The sequence below is a fragment of the Haliaeetus albicilla genome, chromosome 7, assembly GCF_947461875.1.
Source record: "Haliaeetus albicilla chromosome 7, bHalAlb1.1, whole genome shotgun sequence".
In the NCBI taxonomy this organism is placed as follows: domain Eukaryota; kingdom Metazoa; phylum Chordata; class Aves; order Accipitriformes; family Accipitridae; genus Haliaeetus; species Haliaeetus albicilla.
Window position 1 is genome coordinate 39,625,547 of NC_091489.1, and position 18,770 is coordinate 39,644,316.

Below are 18,770 nucleotides of genomic sequence, written 5' to 3' on the forward strand. Positions count from 1 at the left end.
CTTTGCGCCGCCGCGTCTCCTCCTGGCGCCGGAAGGGGCGGGGCGGCGGGGGCGCGGGCCGTGCCGCTGCGGGCCGCGCCGCTCCGCTCCGGGCCGCGCCGCTCCGGGCCCGGGCCCTTCCCCTGCCCCTGCCCCTGCCCCGGCCCCAGCCCCGCAACAAGCCCCATGGCGCTGGAGCAGGCGCAGGCCGACGGCCCCGCCGCCGCCCTTCCGGCTCCGCCGCGCCTCTGCGAGCCCGGCCCCGCCGCGCCGCCCGGCAGGTAGGTAGGCCCGGCGGGCCGGGGCCGGGACCGAGCGAGTGACCGACCGAGCGACCGAGCAGCCTCTTTGTTTCGCACAGCGGGAGCGCTCTCTCCGCCCCGGAGAGCCCCAGCTCGGCGGTGCCGGCCGGCCCCGGCGGCGAGGCGGAGCCCGCGGTCGTTCCCGGCCAGGCCCCGGCGGCGGCCGGCGGTGAGGGGGAGCCCGGGCCCGGCGGCGCGGAGGCGGAGGCGGAGGCGGCGGAGGAGCCCGACCCGGAGGCGGCCCCCGCCCGGCCCTCGCAGAACATCGCCGTGCAGGTGGGTGTCCGCCCCGGCGGGGAGCGCGGCTGCCGGGCCCGTGGGGCGGCAGGGTTTCACCGGGTGCGGGACCAGGCTGGTTACACGGGGCGATTCGGGACCCGGTTGCTTTTGGGGGGGTGGGGGTCACTCGTGACCCGAGCAGGCGGAGACCAGGTGGTGAAGCGTGGCCGTGGGTGCTGCCCGGTCCCGAAGGCGCTGGACTGGCTGTTGTGGCTCTGGGCACTTGGTGAGGCTGCAGAGGGGTTGGGGGGAGTCCGGCAGCAATCGTTTCCCTTCGCAGACCGATTTCAAGACGGCTGACATGGACGTGAACACGGATCAGGATATTGAGAAGAATTTGGTGGGTATCGAAGCCCTGTGATCGGGTCTAGGCTCTGCCACTCGCGCTCCCACACCGCCCTCCCCGGGCAAAGGAGCTGGAGCGCTGCTCTTCCCACGGGGTGTTTTTTTACCTTTTTCAATACCAGCCTTGGCGTTCCAAAGCTGTCCTCTTTAAAGGAGGACATGCGGCACTAGCTGCCGCTGCTGGCGGTGCCCCCCTTCATCCTTTCCAACTGAGGGAGCCTGAGCTTTGAAAGTGGAAGCCGTTAAACTGCGGTTCTTGACAGTGGTGCCCGCTGGGCTCTTACATGCCACTGAGCTTTCCTGCCCCTGTCTGTGCTCTCTTGAGTGTGAGGGAAGGGGAGGGTTCTGCCTAAGTTGCCACTCTCCACTGCAGGACAAAATGATGTCTGAGAGGGCTCTGTTGAAGGAGCGCTACCAGGAGGTGTTGGACAAACAGAGGCAGGTGGAGAATCAGCTGCAGGTACAGCTTAAGCAGCTTCAGCAGCGGAGGGAAGAAGAGATGAAGAACCACCAGGTATTTGGCAAAGTCCTCTTGTTGTTTAACCTGCCCATTAGCACTGCCGCCCACGCGATCGAGGCGGGCTGCTTTGGCCTCATGCGGAGGGGCACGGCAGGGAGCAAAGCAGGCCTTGAGAAGCGGCAGTGACGCACCACATGGCAGTTTCCCTTGCGGACCCCGCTATTTTGCAGCACTAAGGACTGGCCCCTGCCCACATCGGGGTGCTGAGCACTTCAGAACTAATTGCTAACGCAGCATCTTGCACGCACATCTGCTCCTGACGGTGCTCTCGCAACGTCTCTTCAACAAGTGCGTTGTTTTTTCCAAATGAAAGCCAGTGTGGAGTGAGGAGAATTAGCTCCGTGTGATTATTTAGATTTCTGTGGCCGTTGCTCAAGGATCACTAGGTTAAAGGAGTGACTTGCAGGTGACCTGTAGACAAAAGGAGCCATCAGTGTCCTATCAGCTAGATCGAGAACAGAGCAGAACTCGCCGCCCCTTAAAATCCTTCTAAAGGGGCAGGAGAACCTGCGGTTCAGACTATCTGTCTGTCTGTCTCCTGGGTCTCCTCATAATAACTGCTATATATCTTGTCTGGATCTACTGCTAAAAAGAAAGATTTTGATGACACGTGTAATTTCATAATCTCTATTCAATTAATCTAAAATAATAACGTATTTAAACTGAAAACCGTTACTTGGGAATTTTGCTCTTTAATTGCACAATGCTTGTTTTACTCTAGGAAATCCTGAAAGCGATTCAGGATGTTACGATCAAGCGAGAAGAGACAAAGAAGAAGATGGAGAAGGAAAAGAAAGAATTCTTGCAGAAAGAGCAGGATCTGAAAGCAGAAATTGAGAAGCTCTGTGAGAAAGGCAGAAGGTATGAGTATGGAAAAGAAAGTGTTTATTTGGGGCGGGGTGGGGGGAAGGGATTGCTTAACCCTCATGTATACCTGATGAAGCAGAAGAGGATCCCTTTAAACATTTGGGAAGCAGCGAGCATTTCAGGGAGCAGCTTAGGTTTCATATGGTTTTGAAGGGATCTACCACAGGTAGAGCACCTTTTGTTTACAGAAGATCTCAAAACAAATGTTTGGGCAGCGGATTATTGCTTTGCCTGTTAGGTGTATGCGTGGACAGCACTTGGCAAGGATAACATGCAGCTCGGCTCTGCGCGTTGCCGTCTTTTGGAATCCAGAGCCTTTCCACAGGAGGCGGGAGTGCTCTGTTGCAGTGCTAGGGGTAGGGTCTCGTTGGCCTTTCCAAGTTGTTCCCCTCAAAATCTCCCATTTTGGTAGGCTGCTTGACTGTCTCACACCAAACAGTTTGAAAGGCTGTCGGCTGCTCTCAGGCTTTGCTGTAAGCCAGGTCGCCTGCTCTGTGCAAAGAATCCTATGAGATTCAGCATGGGGAGGGGGTGGTGTCTAACGCGAGCGAGGTGCGAGTTGTTTGTGAAGATCTGAACGTTCCTTTGGATGGTGAATTTGCACTTTTACGGAGCCATTCTGTCATGTTGTAGAGGTCTGGTGGGGGGTTTTTTGTTTGTTTTTTTCTGAGGCCTCAGTGATGCTTTTGGATAAAACTCCTTTAGTAATGGTTCCAAGTACTCGGCCCCTGTTTCCCCCGAGGGAACGGCTGCGAAGCATGTGTTGTCGGAGCAGCACAGCTCCCCGCAGCAAATTCTGGTTCTGTGCCACAGTCTTTGTGCAGTATCATGATACAGCAAAATTTTTGCTCTGGAGGATGTTAGCGGTTGCGCTCAACCGTTTACTGAATGGTGCAGTCTTCAGAATGTGTTGTCACATTGGGTGCACAGCTGTGCCGTTACGTTGTTTAAACTTGGGGCCTCCAGTGTCGGTGGCTGGGCGGTAACACCTTCGCAGTAGGCGACTCCATCTGTCCTTTCTCTCCTGCACAGGTTGCTGAAGGAGCAGGAGGAGAAGGAAAACAAGATTGCTTCTCTGATTGCAGAGCAGTCTGATGAAAAGTAAGGCTCTTCTTTGTTACAGGATGAATACTGTTGAATACTCTTTTCCTTCCAGTCATTTTGTTTTGGAATGAGTCTGATGCTTCTGGTGGGGTGAGCTAGAGAGAGCGGTCTAACAGTGCTGTCCGGTTATGTGCTCTGAAGGTTTTCTCTCCTCTTCCAGCAGGCTGGTGCCCCCGGTCTCAGGCTTAAATCCTCTTTGATCCTGGTCACAAGCAGTCTCCTAGATACTTGTGACACAAAGATCCCATAAGATTAGATTTTATGCTTGGTGGATTGACTCAGCTTGTAACTGCTACCTTCGACTGAATTTCCACTTCCCAGAATTAGGGCAAACCTATCTCTCTGTCTGTTCCCCACAGCCGCCCAGCTACTCTAAACTCTCTGGCACACTTTGCTGTTTTCAAGCTGGGCAGAGAAGCTCCAGGTCTAGGCATAGATGCGGACGTAATGCAGGTGGAAACAGCCAGCTTGAAACTTCTGCAGGATCAGAATGGCTTCGTTCTGTGTGCTGCTTCAGGTCGCTTCCTGGTTCAGACCAGTGCACCCATCCCTGGAGCTGGATGGAATTTTGTCGAGGGGACTTCCCCTCTCCTTCGTTTGCCCAGCGTGTTTGCACACTGGTTGTTTGCGTGCTCTGGAGCAGCTCACTCTTGGGACGGTGACTCACGCAGCCTTGGGAACGGTGGCTGGTGTCATGGCGTGGAAGCTGCCGATCTTCCACGGTTCCACCCCATCCAGAGCTGCAAGGATTGATCGGTTTTGTGGGAGTTTGTCAGCTCTCCTGTTCCACGCCATTCCAGTGCTGAAGCTGACCGGTTCTGTTTCTGAAGCTGACCGGTTCTGTTTCTGTCTGCAGGCAGCTATGGGAGATGGAGCTAGATAAGCTGAAGAACCAGCACAATGAAATCAACAGGAACATTCTCGAGGAGACGGAACGGGCCTGGAAAGCAGAGGTTAGTAGGTGACGCCTTTCCTGCAAAGCACTTGTTGAAGAGAGTCTTTTTAAGATTCCGGGGCGTAATGAATGATTACGTGAAATTCGGAGCAGTAGAGGAGGCGGCTAAGTCCCCCTCTTTGTGGGACAAAAGAAGGGACAAATGAGCATCAGTAAACTTTAGTAGGGACTGGTGCCCTGGTGCACTTAGAATGGTGCTTAGCGAAGAGATTACTGTGGCAGTCTGGCAGCAAGAAACGGGAGCACAAAAACTGCCCTTTGTGTGGGGCCTCTCTCCGCTAGATCCTGTCCCTGGAGAGCCGAAAGGAGCTGCTGGTGTTGAAACTAGAAGAAGCAGAAAAAGAAGCAGAGCTGCACCTCACCTACCTCAAGTAAGTCTCTGCGGCCTCGGAAATGGCAGGGTGTCCCTGCAGGCCCATCTCCTCTTCCTCTACTTAGGCTGGAGGCTTGACTGAAGAAGTTCAAGGTTTCCCAGGGCTTTCTGACTAAAATAATGTGATTCGTTAATGTTGCAAAACAAGGGTATGTGAGGCTGTCCTTACTCCCCGTTACTGTTCATCTGCTGAACGTGTGCCATGCTCTAGACTGAGTGCTGTAGGCATGGCACTGACTGTGGTGTCTGTGTGTCTGTCCACCAGATCAGTACACGCTCTTCTCTTGCGGGGTTCTTTGCCTGGCTGTGAGCCCTTCTTCCTGCCCAGCCGGAGGAGGGGAGCCCTGATGGGGGAAGGACGGAGGGTGTGGTGTATTAGTTGCTCCCGCTTTGCTGCCAGTGAGAGCACAGTTGCAAGTGGGAAAGTTTAGTTGCGCTTGCAGGTCTGCACCACCCACGCTGGAGACGATGAGGCCAAAGCAGGAGTGGGAGATGAGGCTGAACAGGATACGAATGACCAAGGAAAGCGTCCGAGTAAGTTCCCGCCAAACGGCTCCCTGCCTAACACTGAGCAGCTCTTCATGTTGATGCTACTTGGCATGCTTAGTTTCAACCCTCTTTGGGAGAGGACCAAGACCCAGAAGCAGCTGTGTGCCCAAAAGCACAGCACAGTCGGTCTGCCTTTGCCAGCGGCTGCAGAGATCTTCTGCCTCCCTCTTTGGGCTCGCGTGTGTGAACAAGCCACGCGGATATGACGGCCGTGTGTTGGGTTAATTGCAGAGGCAGTTACGCTGTTTCACCCTCCGGGTCCTTTTGCATTCTCTCAACTCTTGTGGAGCTGAACTGTGTCTGCTTTAGGGCCTGCAACCATTGTGGGGCTAAGAATGCTCTGCCCAGGCAGGGGAATCTGCCTGCTCTAGGGACACAGTGCGCAGAACTTCCGCAGGCAGAGGCTTTGATAAATGCGTCTGTTTTCTTCCCTCTCTGCTAGGATCAGTTCAATGACCACATTCAGATGGTGAGAAACGGAACAAAGCTGAGCAGCCTCCCGCAGATCCCAACCCCGACGCTGCCACCTCCACCCTCGGAAGTGAGTGCCTCTCCAGCCTCACAAATACAAGCTTTCACTGCTGGGAAGTTGCTGCGGGGCACTGGGGAACACCCTGCCCACTGCCCCATAACTGGCACGGCCTGCGCCGTGTGCATTGAAGGAAGGATTGCGTTTCCAGGGGTCCTGTGCTTGTCACCTGTCTGTTGGGGCTTACTGGCCATCCCTGGAGAGGAGGGGAAGGGTCTCTTTCCCTCGCCATGAGGAGTAGAGGTGCCAGTGCCTGCAGTTCAGCCTGCCTTGCGGCTGGCTGAGAAGGAAGGCGCTTGGCTCTGCTTTCAGATGGGTTTATTCTAACCAGCCTTTTCTTCTCCACCGGTTTTTCTTTCTCAGACAGATTTCATGCTGACAGCATTCCAGCCCAACCCATCCCTTACTCCCAGGCTCCCCTTTCCCATCGGACCAGTTCCTGTTCCCATGGTCATGCCAAGTGCTGATCCGCGGGCGCTCTCCTTTCCTCTCCTGAACCCTGCTATATCCAGGCCCAACCAGCCTTCCCCACCACTGCCTGCTTCCCAGGGAAGAAACAGCCCGGTAGTGGCATCGCTTATTGGCACGCACAGCCCTCACGTGACTCCCGCCGCCTCCATCCCTCCTCCGCCAGGCCTGGGAGGAGTTAATGTCACTCCAGAGTTTCACAGGCTGCAGCCAGCCGATAAGCTGGAAAAGCTGCTGGAGAAGCTGTTGACTCGGTTTCCACAGTGCAACAAGTAAGTGTCTTGCGTTGTCCTTCCCGGCAAGTGAAGACTGGCATGTGGGATGTGAGCTGGGGTAAGGGGAAGCGGAGCTCCTCCTGCCGCTGGCAGGGCCTGGAGGAAGGGAGGGAAGCCTGAAGGCGAGGAGCAAAGGCTGGGTACTTTCTGTCAGGATTGCCATGGCACTGGGAATGAGAAACGGTGGGAGCTTTGTCTGAAGGACAGCAATCATACCTGAGCTCAGCCAAGAGCCTCCTATGCCCAGCACCGCCTCGGGCAAGCCCTTCAGCCTCCACGGTGCTGCATCCTGGCTGCATGACGGGTGGGCACTGTCTCTTGCTCCAGACGGGGTTTCCCCGCTCTTTCCCCAGTGTTTTGGGCCAAGGAGCTCGTTCAGTGTGCAATTTGCCTCATTGAGAGTGTAGATGGTTGAGAGTGCACACTCCTTCGCTGCGATACGAGCTTCCCTTGGGGCTGGGGTGGCTGGCTCGCCTGGAGCGGTGTTGCAGGGGCCTTGGACAGAGGGTCCCCATCTGTGGGGGCTGCTCAGCTCGCTGGCAGTGGCTGGGAGCTCTCAGCAGGCTGCTGTCCATGCAGGGCCCAGCTCACCAACATACTGCAGCAGATCAAGACGGCTCGGAGGACCATGGCAGGCCTGACCATGGAGGAGCTGAACCAGTTGGTGGCGGCCAAGCTGGCGGAGCAGCAAGAGCGGGCAGCGGCCGGGGCTCAGGTGGGAGAGCGGCGGGGGGCTGGTGCGGGCCCGCCAGACTCCTCGCGGGGGGCTGCCGGAAAGGGGAGGCTGGGTAGTGGGGAGAGGCTGTGCCTGCTCCCCGGTTCCCAGCTGCACGTGGCCCGCTGCCGGGACTGCACAGGGCTCGGGTTTGGGCCATGCGTCAGGCGTGTCCCCTGGGTTCCCCTTTCTGCTGACTGCGGCTGACTCAAGGGAGTGTTTTTTCACGTGGTGACTTGGGGTAACTCGGCTGTCCTTTCCTTCTGGGCTTTTCCAATGTGCCTCGTTTGCCTTGCTGCAGCCTCTCGGTCGAATTAGGGCCCCCATGTTCTCTGCTCCACTGCCTCAGATCAGCACACCCATGTTCCTGCCCCCGGCCCAGGTGGCTTACCCTGGAACAGCATCGCACGTAAGGCTTTTTGGCTTTCCTAGAGCACTTCACCATCCCCAGGGAAAGCGGAGGGAGGGAGCCCTTCTGAGAGGTGGCTGAAAGGATGTGCCAGTGAAGCTGGGACCTCTCTCCTCAGGCAGCTACTTGGGCTGCTGAGGTAGAAGGGAGGGGAGTGGCCACAAGAGAGGTGTTGGAGGCTCTGACGCTGTGTGATGGCCACGGGCAGAGGCAGGAATCGGGTAGACTGTGGCCTCTGGCTGCAGCTGGTGGGACAAGTAGCTGGAATGTGGGATACGTGACCTGAGCTGGGGTGCCTGACTTCCATGCCTATCTCTCTTCTGTTCCCTCGCTGCCCGTCCCAGACCCCGGCTGCCTGTAAGCTGTGTCTAATGTGCCAGAAGCTTGTGCAGCCTGGTGACCTTCACCCCATGGCCTGCTCGCACGTGCTGCACAAGGAGGTGAGTGTGCTTCCCTGCTGCGTGCTGCTCTTGGGTGCCTGGTAATGGTGGCCAGTGCCGATTCCCTTCCGGGGGCCCTGGCCACGTGTAGCGAGTTGCTCTTTTCTGGAGATCTTGCCAGGAGAATGGTGTGATCGATAACCAACTTCTCTGCATCGTGTCATGCCCTCCCTCTCCATGCTTTTAGGCTGGGCTGCCCTGAGGGGCCATTTGGTGGTGGCTTTAGGATTGGGCTGTCCTTATTCCTGCCCCCGAGCCTGCGCTCATTGCCATGAGGGTTAGATCCCAGCCTTTTGCCTTCCTGGAGCAGGATGGTCTGGAAGGATCTAGAATACAGGGTGAGGGAGAGCACTGCCACTGTCGCCCAGTTGTCTGGGCGCCATGGGCCTGTGCACAGGAGCTCTTGGCAAGAGGAGGAGACTTTCTCATCCTGCAGTGCTGGCAGTGGTTCACCTGTGTAGGCAAACCCATCATCCCCGTGGCTCTGGGGCCTCCGGCAACTGCTGAGGAAATGGAAAACCATGTGTTGAGGAGGGCTCCCTCCGCATGGTGACCTTTTGATGGAGGTTGTCTCTAAGGAGCCAGAGAAACCATCCCTTAAAACAAGTGCCCTTGCCACCCCTGTTCTGGAAGAGCAGTGCCACGCTCTGTTCACAGCACCTTCGAGTTGTGCCGGTGGCTCTTGACGAATTCTCTCTCTTCCAGTGCATCAAATTCTGGGCACAAACCAACACAAATGACACTTGCCCCTTTTGTCCAAGTCTCAAATGACAGCTACTCGAACAAAGCGGTCCCCCAGAAGGAGTTGCTGTGAATAGACAGGATCGGTTCTAAGATTTCTACAGTTCTATATTTATACGACCATGTATACACATGTACATTTTTATTATATAGGTAATGTGTGTATAGAAAGTCTGTATACATACAAATTCATAAATAAAGTGTGTATATTATGCAGTGATCTGGTGCTGCTCCTAATTTCTTAGCTCGCAGTCTTGCTGGCTTCCTTGTGAATGAGTGTTAAAGCATAACCTGTTCGCCAGGATGCTGGCGGCTGGTGTAACTGCCTCTTCCCACTTAGCTTCCCATGGCTTCTTCTCTGGGGCCAGCGCTTCGGCAGCTCCACACTTGCTGCAAACCATTCCCCTTGGTGGGATACCTCACTGCCCTGTGCCCGGCCCCCTGCTGTGTCCATCTGGCACTGTGGGTGCTCACCCAGTAGCTCCCCTCGTGGCAGTGAACAGGTCGCAGATGAAGAGCATTTTTTTGTGGTCTTTTTTTAATGTAATAATAATTTACCGTGTTAACATTCATCGTTCTTACATAGACAATGGGTTACAGAGTACTGGAGCCTACAGCAACGGCCTGCGGTAACCGTCCCCATCCCCCTCCTGTGGGGCAGAGTTCTGCACACGCCTTGACCTGGTGTTCCCTGCTGTAACTCTGGGCCCTGGGGAGGGAGTGCTCAGGAACGAACGGATTCAGCTGCACTGCAGCTCAGGATAACCAACCAACCTGTTGCAGTTCCTAGTTTCCCCTCTCCTGTACTTTCTCCTAAAGCATGGGCTGAGGCACCAGTGCTTTCTCTGTGGATTTCGGTGGGATTACGAGGTGCTTGGCCCCACTTAAAATCTTGCGCTGACTCTCTAGAAATTTTTCCCCCCTTACTTGCAGTCTGTGGCACGAATTCAGCACTGCTGGAGGCACCTACACCTCGGGGTTGGTCAGGGCAAGCGCTGCCATGGCACAGCATGCCTGAATTTGGCCACTATCTGAATCTTTCTGCACGCACGCACGCACACGCTTGCCAGCTTTTTAAGGCAGTGGTCCACAACAGAGTCTCTGGGATCCTGGGGAGGGGGGAGTCCTGGGCAGGCACGAGGGTGTGGAGGTCTGCGCACACGCTGCAATCACGTAATGTTGCCCTCTTGCGCTGAAGCGGAATCGCTGGGTGCTTGCTGTTTCAGAGTAAGGGGATGCTACTTGCGAGGGTGCTAGTAGCGAAGTGGGACAGCGGAGGGGTGTGTTTACCGGGCTGCTGCAGTGGTGCCTGGCTTGCCTCTCCTACACGATGTGGGTTTCCTCCTCTTGCCGTGCATGCTGGCTCCCTCACTGCTTTTTCAAAGAAATACTTAACCGCAGGGTTTAGTTAACAAGCTTTATGCTTGGCGATTACTGCAGACTCGCAGCGCTCCAGCCCCCGGCCCCTGTCCCCAAGCTGAAGCAGTGGCTGGACTCTTGCACATGCCTCCACTGGGCAGCTGCCAGCTCGGCCCCGTGCCGCAGGCAGCCCAGCCCCCTCTTTTGCTCGTGGAGGAACGTTGCCTCTTAATTAGTGGATCTTGGTGTTTGAAAGGAAGGACTTTCCTGTCCAGGTTGGAGGCAGAGAAGTAAGGAAGTACAGCATGATCAACTGCCTGCAAGCTCGAGGGCGTCTGCCCAGGGGAAGGGAGGTGGTGAGCCTGCGGCGGAGGTCCTTTCGGCTCATGAACCACTGCTCTGTGTGCTCCAGCCCTGCCCTCCTCCTGCATCCCTCCGTCACTGTCACCACCTCCTCCGAAACCAACTTGGGCCACCCCTGATCCATAAAGTGCTTCCACCCGAGCACACCGCTGCTGAGCGAGCCTTGGCCTTGGGCTGTGGCCTAGGCCCTAGGACTGAGCGGAGGGCTGAAAGTATTTAAAAAAAACCCAAAACAAAACAGGACCAAACCCCCTAATGTTGGGTTTGGAACAGTGGCTTTCAGCGCTAGAATTAAAAATACAGATATATGTATATCTTGTACAGGTGAGAAGCAACCTTTACTTGTACACCTGTGCACGGTGTGGGACCTGCTATGTACACGCTCTGATTCTGCGCAGCTGCACTACCAATGACTTGCATTATAAAAAAAAAACCAAACAACCCCCCCAAAATCTGAAATAAATAGAACTGTGTGTTTAAAAAATAAGAAATGCTGCAGTCCCCGCAGCCCCCAAGCTGCCAGGGTGTCTCACGCTGTGGGAGCAGGAGCCGAGGCCTGGCCAGGACGCACAGACTTGTGGAGCGAGCAGAGAGGATCCGCCGTGGGACTCGCTGGCGGTGAGGCAGGGCAGGGGCTGCGGGTGGGAGCTGGCCAAGCCCGGCGCTGGCTCCCCTATGGCTTTCAAACGGGCGCGGGTGGGCCGGAGAGTGGCCGGCATGGGGGTTGGGTACTTCGCTCTCTCGGCACGCGGTTTCTGCGCGTAGCGGGCTGCCTGGTGCTCGGAGGGGGGACATGCCGCTTCTTTCCCTCCCCACACAGCCTGTGGGGGCAAGTGCCAATGTCCCCGAGCCGGGAGGCTGTTTATCCTGGGATGGGAGGGCAGCAGCCACCGGCTTCTCCGTGGCAGGCGCCACTGCTGCTGGAACGGAGGTGAGGCAGTTTCCTGTCCCCAAATGGGACGTGGCGAGTGAAAATGGAGCAGGGAGATGGGTGCCTGCTCCTGCCTGTCCCGGAGGCCGGCGGGAGGGCAGGGTGGGCACAGGGAGTCCCGGGGCTGGCAGCAGCGGAAGGACGGTTTGGGAGGGCAGGGGAAATGCCACAGGAAACGTTGGAGCGAGACGTGTACAGGGGAAGCAGAAGGATGGGAGGGAAACCCCTGCCTCTGGCTGCTCCTGTCCGGGCAGCCCCAGGCTGGCCCTGCGTGGCTGTCTCCGAAAAGCCCGGGGCTGGGGACGGGAGGCTCCTGAGATGGGAACTCTGGAGCTCGGCTCAGGCAGGTGTCCTGTGCAGGGAGCCACACAGGGAAGGCATGCACGCACAGCTCCCTGCGTGGAGAGCCTGAGCCGGTGGCATCCCGAGAGGGGCAGCTGCACAGGGATGGAGGGCGACAGGGGACAGGCAGGGGATGGCTCGTCAGCATGACTCTGCCACGCCTGGCAGGGATGGCCTGGGCAGGAGAGCTTGGGACAGGCTGGGTGCTGGAGCAGAGATGCTACCCTCGGCCCCTGGGACGGGGCTGCTGCGCCCTCACCCACCTCCGCAGCTGCCATGCTCTTTCTGTAGGTCCCGGATGAACACAGCCTGGGCCTGGGGCTCCCACAGCTGCTCCCGGCCCGCCAGCCCTGCCGGGCACCAAGTCCCCCAGGGCCAGGAGAGCCTGGGCTGAGGGTCCGAGCTCCCCACACCACTGCCCTGCCTCCATGGTCCAGCCCCCGGAGAAAGGACCTACCTCTCCCTGCCCCGCTGCCTCAGCTGCAGCCCCCGGGGCTGCCCCCACGCTCTGCTGTCACTTCAGCAAGGATATGTCATCGGCGAAGTCGTCGTGGTCCCGCCGCAGGCAGTGGAAGCAGCGCCACTGGAACACCATGAGGCAGAGGGGCAGCATGAATAGGGCGCAGATGGCTGCCATGACATAGGCGATGGTCATCAGGGTGGACTCGTCCGTCTGTGGGATGTTGTAGCCGCAGTCCTCCATGTTGGAGTGCAGGTAGGGTCCCTCCACGGCGGCCGTCCGAAACTCGTCGTGCACTGCAGGCAGGAGAAGGCAGGGGTCTGGCCGCCGCGCCACCCCTGCGCGTCTGCACTCCCTCCGCTTCTCCCTCCCTCCGGGCCCAGCCCTCACCATGGCAGGCACTGACAGCAAAGCCGATGCGCTTGCGGGCACGGTCGAAGACCACGTAGAAGCCCTCCATGATAACGGCGCCCATGACAGTGCCTGTGGAGGACTGGGAGATGGCAAACTTGTAGCAGTCGTCCTGAGAGGTGGCCACGTCCTCCACCGGGCGCAGGTATTGCTGCCGGAAGAGACGTGCCATCAGGAGAGGGGACGGGGCAGAGCTCCTGGGGGCGGGCAGCTGTCCGCACCCACCCAGCATGATCTGGTCCGCGCGACCAGCTCCAGCCTGCTCAGCACTGGGCAGGGTCTGCCTGGGCCAGCGCTCACCTGGGGCAGGATGGTGATCCGGAAGGACTGGTTGGTGGCCTCCCCCATCAGGTAGAGGGATAGGACGGGGAAGATGTGCCAGGGGGTGGTGCCGACCTGCCAGCAAACCAGCTGCTCCCCCAGCCAGAAGCCGTCCGGGAACTTCTCCGTCTGCCAGAAGGGAAGAGGAGGTGAGCGGAGCCACGGTGGGCAGGCAGCAGAGATGCTCGGGCTGGTTAGGGGCAGCCGTGCTGCCCACAGCCCCGCACTGGCCCTGGGCACATGTCCACGGGGGAGGGATGGCTTTCACTGACCGACGAAGCTGTTTTGATGGATTTCACCGCAGCCTCAAACACCTTCTTTGGCAGCCTGAGGTTGGTGGTCCCGCTGTCCACGATACTCTTGTCGTAGTTGTACTGGGGGGCAGAAGAGAAGGAGTGACCTAGGTGCCAGACTCCAGCACCGCTCCCCTCCCGCTCCCCCCTCGGATAGAAGGCGGACACCTCCAGCAGCAGTGTGCCCCGTAGGGTGGGTTCCCCCACGGCCCCCTCACCTCTTTGCAGTCCATGTTGAGGTCCTGCCCATTGACTTCCAGCTTGACGATGATGACCTCGTAGTACCACTCCTTCCGGATGGGCGTGTACCAGATGTCACCCACGTACAGCGAGCGGTCGATGCCACCAATGATCTGCAGCAGAGACAGAAACGCGCTGCCACCACGTGCTGCCATCTCTGGCCGGGCTGCGTCCCGCAGGCAGCCCCACCGGCCTCCCCTGGCCTGCTGGCTGCCTGCAGAGCACTCACCATGCTGCCTCCCACCGACGCCAGGGCCTCCGTCTCATTGGGCGAGAAGCCTGCCCCACAAAGCTGGAGGGAGAAGATGTTGGGCACCCGGGTCTGCTTCACCAGGGAGTCAAAGAAGGGCTCCAGGCTGTCATCGGGCTGGTGGGAAGAGAAGAGCAGGGGCAGGACAGGGATGGGTCAGTGCCGTCCCTTTGCCAGGGGCTCTCCGTGCCCAGGGGAGCTCCCCTCACTGGGACTGCTGCACCCCCAGGGATCCTGGCTCCATGTGCTGTTGGAGTGGGGCTCACGGTCAGCGGCACAGCTGCGAGCGGGGCCCCAGGGGACCGAGCAGAGCCGAGGAAAGAGGCAATTGAACCCTGCCGGGCCATGGCACCCACGGCTGCCAGCAGGGCGCCTGGCCGGCTGTGAGCCAGGACTCACCCGGGCGATCTCAGCATATGCCAGCCCCAGGATCCCTTCCCAGTTGGAGCCATTGATGAAGAATTTGTCCGACTCCGTGATGGCAGCAATGTTGGCTCTGACGGTGACGTTGGGGCCGTGGGGGATGGTGACAAGGTCGGTGCCCAGTTCCCCTTCCCACTTGCCCTGGGTGTAGGGCACGTACACGCCTTTCCGCAGGTCGCGGTAGGTGCTGGACCTGCAACGGTGTCAAAGAGCTGGAGTAAGACTGGCGCGGAGGAGGAGCGGATGCCCTCGCCGCTGGGTGACGGTGGGAGCACATGCATGTGTAGGCGAGCATTTGCGAGCCTAGGGGCATGCCTGTCCTGCAGGCCAGCATGCCTGGGTGAGGGCAGCGTGTGTCTCCGCAAGTGGGGCTGTTGGGGAGCCCCACCGCACGCAGCTCAATGAAGTGCCAGGACGGCTCCTTGCAGCCTGGGCCAAGGCTGTCACAGGGTGTGCAGGGGACAAGCCCGGTGGCTCTTTGCTGTGTGCAACAGCCAGCCGCCCAGACACCATCCTAAATGTTGCGGGAGGGCAGACAGGCAGCCGAGGGGTCCCTCCTTCTCCGGGCACAGGAAGGGTGGTGCGGACCCAGCTGGCCCAGAGGCTGGCGGTGCCCAGCAGGGTCTGGCTGGAGCCCCAGCGAGAAGGGACAGCATGCCTCCGTGGGGCCGGGGCTGCATCACGGGCACATGGAGCGGTGGCTGCGCTCTCTCTGTCCCCCCAGCATAGCATACTCACAGCTGCCGCTGGTAGTATCGCCGGAGGAAGGGGTGAGGCGCAGCTCCCACAGCAAAGTTACTGCTCCCGGTGTCCACCAGGATATTCAGCTGGAGAAGGAAGAGAGACAGGGAGGCTCAGGACTGCAGCAGGAGACTCTGCTGCGCTGCCCGCCCGGCTCTGCCTGGCACCGCAGGTGAGCAACGCTTGCCCCATCCCCATGCCTGGCACGCAGTGGCCACCACACTGCCTGCCTCCCGGGGAGCCACGGCTCTGGGTCCCTATCTGGGTGGCAAGCCTCTCTCTGCCCTCCCAACTAGGGCCAGGGCATGCCCTGCTCGCCCAAGTCCAGCCGCAGGGCTTGGTGCCAGCCCCCCGGCACGGGCAGCCGCTTGTGGGCTCGGGCTCCCTGGCATAGCCCCGCATGCTGCTGCCCTGGGGCTGGCGGGGCTCAGCCCACCCTATGTGGCCGCAAAGGGCCCTTTGCCCTGGCAGCAGCAGAGGGACGGGCAGAGGCAGGGGAGGGAGGCTGCCCTGGTGCCTCTTGCATCTGGGGAGGGGGGCCCAGGAGGCAGGAGGGACACCGTGCAGCGGTGCCGAGCCCCGAGCTGAGCGGGGGCCCTCTTTTGCCATGCCCAGGGATGGCTCGGAGACGCTGTGTGAGAGAACACAGTGGCGGAGTGGGAGTTGGCGACATCAGGGCATTGCGCAGAGAGCAAACGTTGTTGGGTGCCGTGCAAACAGAGTGCGAGCGCTTCTCGCAGCACAGCCTGGCCTCAGCCCCTGCACTTGGTGCCAGAATCCATAGGCAGGATTGGGCGAGCGCCTGGCAGGGTGTTGTGGGGCTGAAGAGAGTGGCAGCAAGACGGGGTGCCTGGGCTCCCCTTGCCAGAAAACCTAACGTGCTTGCAAAGCTGCTCGGAAGGATCGAAGGTACATGAGCCACCATGGGTTGCTGGGTCTGCTAATCGGCCATCCATACGCTGAGCTCTGCTCTCACTTCATTCCTGCCGGTGCTGTGGATTACCAGCTCACAGGCAGGGTTTAGCAGACATCCCGCCAGCGGGGCCGGGAGCGGGCTGGCTGGATCCTGCCCCCAGCTGAACCCTGTCTGCGGCCCCCTCCGCCCTGCAAGGAGTGCAGTGGGGGTTGCTGGAGCAGGAGCGGGGCTCCGCAGGGCTCCATGGGGCTCCCAGCCATGCTGGGCAGCAGAGCTGGGAGGTGAGCTCTGACTCTCAGACCCGGGGGGGCCACTTTGTCAGCACTGCCCCAGCCAGCAGTGTGCCAGGGCTTCGGCACTTAATCCGCACAGTCAGAGGGGAGAGGAAGGTGGATAATGTGCTCATGCCGATCGTGCTGGAGCTGTCGCTGGGGCTGGCCACAGGCAGCACATCCTGGGCACCCCTGGCCCCAGTCCCACCGCCCTGCTGGGGGACAGGTCTCCCACGACCCCACGCTGGCTTGTCGCCTAGGGCACCATTTCAGGCCACGGGTAAAGAACGGAGCGGCACATCCGCCCCCCCAGCATCCCTTCCCGGGTGAGCGCCCGCCGTGCAGCCTGACCTTCCCCTGGCAACCCGGCACCTGCAGCCTCTGCCACGGCGCCTGGGCTGGCTCTGTTTGATCGGCCGTCAGGGGCCATCTGCTCCATGCAGCTCATCTTTGCCCATCCCTGGGGCACCCAGAGGAGATGGGTTTCCCTGGAGGAACACCTGCTGAGCTGATGCTGCCAAGTGAGGATGCAGGCGGCAGGGAGGCTTTTTGCTCTCGCCTGGCCGAGAGCAGCCATTGCACCGGGCAGGCGAAGCAAGCCACTGCTACCGGGGCCCTGCATGCAACCACCCCAGCCGGTCCCCGCCAGGCTGGTGGGTGCTACGTGCCTATGTGAGCAGCGGGGACCCACGCCCTGCAGGCTCCGTCCTGCTGATGGGGGTCAGGCAGAGGACCCGCATCCTTGAGACTTGGCTTGGGCGCCGATTTGGGCCAGGACACGACACGTGAACTGGCAAGGCTGGGACACGTGCGGCGGGGACGCTATCTGAAAGCCTTTGGCTGCTCCCTGGAAGCGACAGCCCCTCCAGGCACCTCGGCAGCAGCTGCGGCTCCTGCCCTAGTGCCACAAGCCCCGACCTGCGTGCAGAGGCGCCAAGCCTTCGCCATCTGTCCCAAAACGCCGGCTCCTGATGCTCGGCTTCCACCTTCTTCCCTGCCTATTTATGAATCAGCTGCTCCTGGGGAGCCTGGTGTGAGCACGCAGCATGACCGATGCACTAAGGGACATGGTGCGCGAGAGCAGTTAACCGCTGACGGCGACTTCACGGCGCAGCACAGCTCAGACCTGAAATTAAAGCTCAATAGAGGAAGAAGCTTCCTTGCCAGTGCTGGGAAGGTGAGGGGAAAGGCGAGGTGAGAGCTGGAGCAGTGGGGCAGAGTGGGGTGCCCAGGTGGCACGCGTGCCTTTGAGAAGGACGCATGCGTCCCCGCAGGTAAACATCCTCCCTGTTCCCCGATTTCCTGCGCGCACACGGCCATGCTCTTTCGCGTGAATCGTTTAATTCCATTACAACGCCTGGAGGGATTTTGCTCCGGCGCGCGCGCACACGCACCACGTTTGCGCTTGGAAGGAGTCCAAGGCTGGAAGGCGCTGCCTGAAAGGGTGACGGCTTTGGAAACGCATGAGTGCCTGGGAACAGGTGGTCCGCACGGAAATCATCCGGCAGCTGCGACACGTGGCAGGTCCCGGGCCAAAGATGATGAAATCCCGGGCAAAACCAGGTTTCAGACCGGATCTCCTCCCTCTTTCCCTGCTGGCGCAGAGAATCAATCCCCGGCGCGGGGGGGGGACACGCGAAAGCCGGAGACCCGGTTTGTGCGGTGGTGGTGCTGTGACTTCACCACCGGCATCGTTCTCTGCCACCAGCATGTGCCAGGCCGCGCCAGGCGCCATGGTGGGAGCCAGCTTGCTGGTGGGGGAAAAGCCGGCCTTTCCTTTCAGGGCTCTGCCTGGGTGCCGGCTGCCTGGAACCGGGAGCGGCGCCCGCCACGTGCCTTCCTTGGCGCTGGCACGTGCCTGCTCTGGGCGGGAATGCCACCTCGACGCCAGCTCCCGCGCAGTGGCATCTTTCGGCTCGGGGCAGGGGGCACGCAGCTCGGCACCCCCTTTCCGGCGACAGCCAGCAACGAAAGCGTCGCCGTGACGGGGAGGGGGACGGGGATGCCGGGAGGGCAGGAGCAAGCCAGTGGCCCCCGGTTCTCCGCACCCCCCCACCTCCGCGGGTCCCTACCTTCTGCGGGGGGCTGCCCACCGTCATCTCCACATAGTAGCCCTGCCCGGACTTGCCGCGCAGGTTGTCGATCATCTCCACGAAGCTGCCGGCCCGCTCGGCCTCCTCCGGTGCCCGGCGGGCCCGGGGACCCGGCGGCGGGCCGGCGCCTCCCCGTAGCGGTAGCCGGATACGCGGCGGGGTCGGGCGGGCGCGCAGGGTGGCCACCCCCAGCCACAGCAGCAGCCAGGGCCAGGCGGTCGCCATCGCCGCAGGCCCCTGCCCGCACCCTCCGCCGCACCGGCGGCTCCCCGCCCCGGAAAGCCCTCCTCCCGGCGGACGGGGCCTAGCGGGCCCGCAGCGCCCCGCGCCTCGGCCGGGCGGCCGCGCCGGGGCCGAGCGGCGCGGCGGGCATGGCGGCGCGGCGCTCCCCGCCCCGGAAAGCCCGCCCGCCGGCGGAAGCGCGTGCGGCCGCGGCGCCCCCCCCCCCCGCTCCCCCCTCCTCCCGACCCGGGCGGGCGGCGGCGGCGGCGGCGCGGCCGGGGCG

The 18,770-nt window shown here is 60.4% G+C and overlaps 2 protein-coding genes across 4 annotated transcripts; one reads left to right on the forward strand and one right to left on the reverse strand.

The window, feature by feature from the left end:
• Nucleotides 1-38: 38 nt before the first annotated feature.
• RNF214 (ring finger protein 214) lies at nucleotides 39-9,070 on the forward strand. 3 transcript variants are annotated; one of them, XM_069787916.1, is made up of 15 exons: nucleotides 39-260; nucleotides 323-557; nucleotides 841-900; nucleotides 1,279-1,419; nucleotides 2,147-2,286; nucleotides 3,325-3,393; nucleotides 4,253-4,349; nucleotides 4,634-4,722; nucleotides 5,156-5,258; nucleotides 5,716-5,814; nucleotides 6,166-6,542; nucleotides 7,125-7,260; nucleotides 7,562-7,669; nucleotides 8,014-8,109; nucleotides 8,815-9,070. In XM_069787916.1, the coding sequence occupies exons 1-15, from the start codon at nucleotides 166-168 to the stop codon at nucleotides 8,878-8,880; spliced, it is 1,911 nt and encodes a 636-aa protein (XP_069644017.1). In that variant the 5' UTR covers nucleotides 39-165; the 3' UTR covers nucleotides 8,881-9,070. The 3 variants fall into 3 exon arrangements, with proteins under 3 accessions (XP_069644017.1, XP_069644019.1, XP_069644018.1); XM_069787918.1 differs by having other exon boundaries at nucleotides 341-557; XM_069787917.1 differs by having other exon boundaries at nucleotides 40-260; nucleotides 5,168-5,258.
• BACE1 (beta-secretase 1) lies at nucleotides 8,976-18,662 on the reverse strand. Its single transcript, XM_069787919.1, has 9 exons — nucleotides 18,245-18,662; nucleotides 14,982-15,070; nucleotides 14,220-14,436; nucleotides 13,800-13,937; nucleotides 13,549-13,683; nucleotides 13,310-13,411; nucleotides 13,017-13,166; nucleotides 12,696-12,867; nucleotides 8,976-12,601 (listed from the first exon to the last, which is right to left on the reverse strand). Exons 1-9 carry the CDS (start codon nucleotides 18,488-18,490, stop codon nucleotides 12,360-12,362), a joined length of 1,491 nt encoding a protein of 496 aa, XP_069644020.1. The 5' UTR covers nucleotides 18,491-18,662; the 3' UTR covers nucleotides 8,976-12,359.
• Nucleotides 18,663-18,770: the final 108 nt, after the last annotated feature.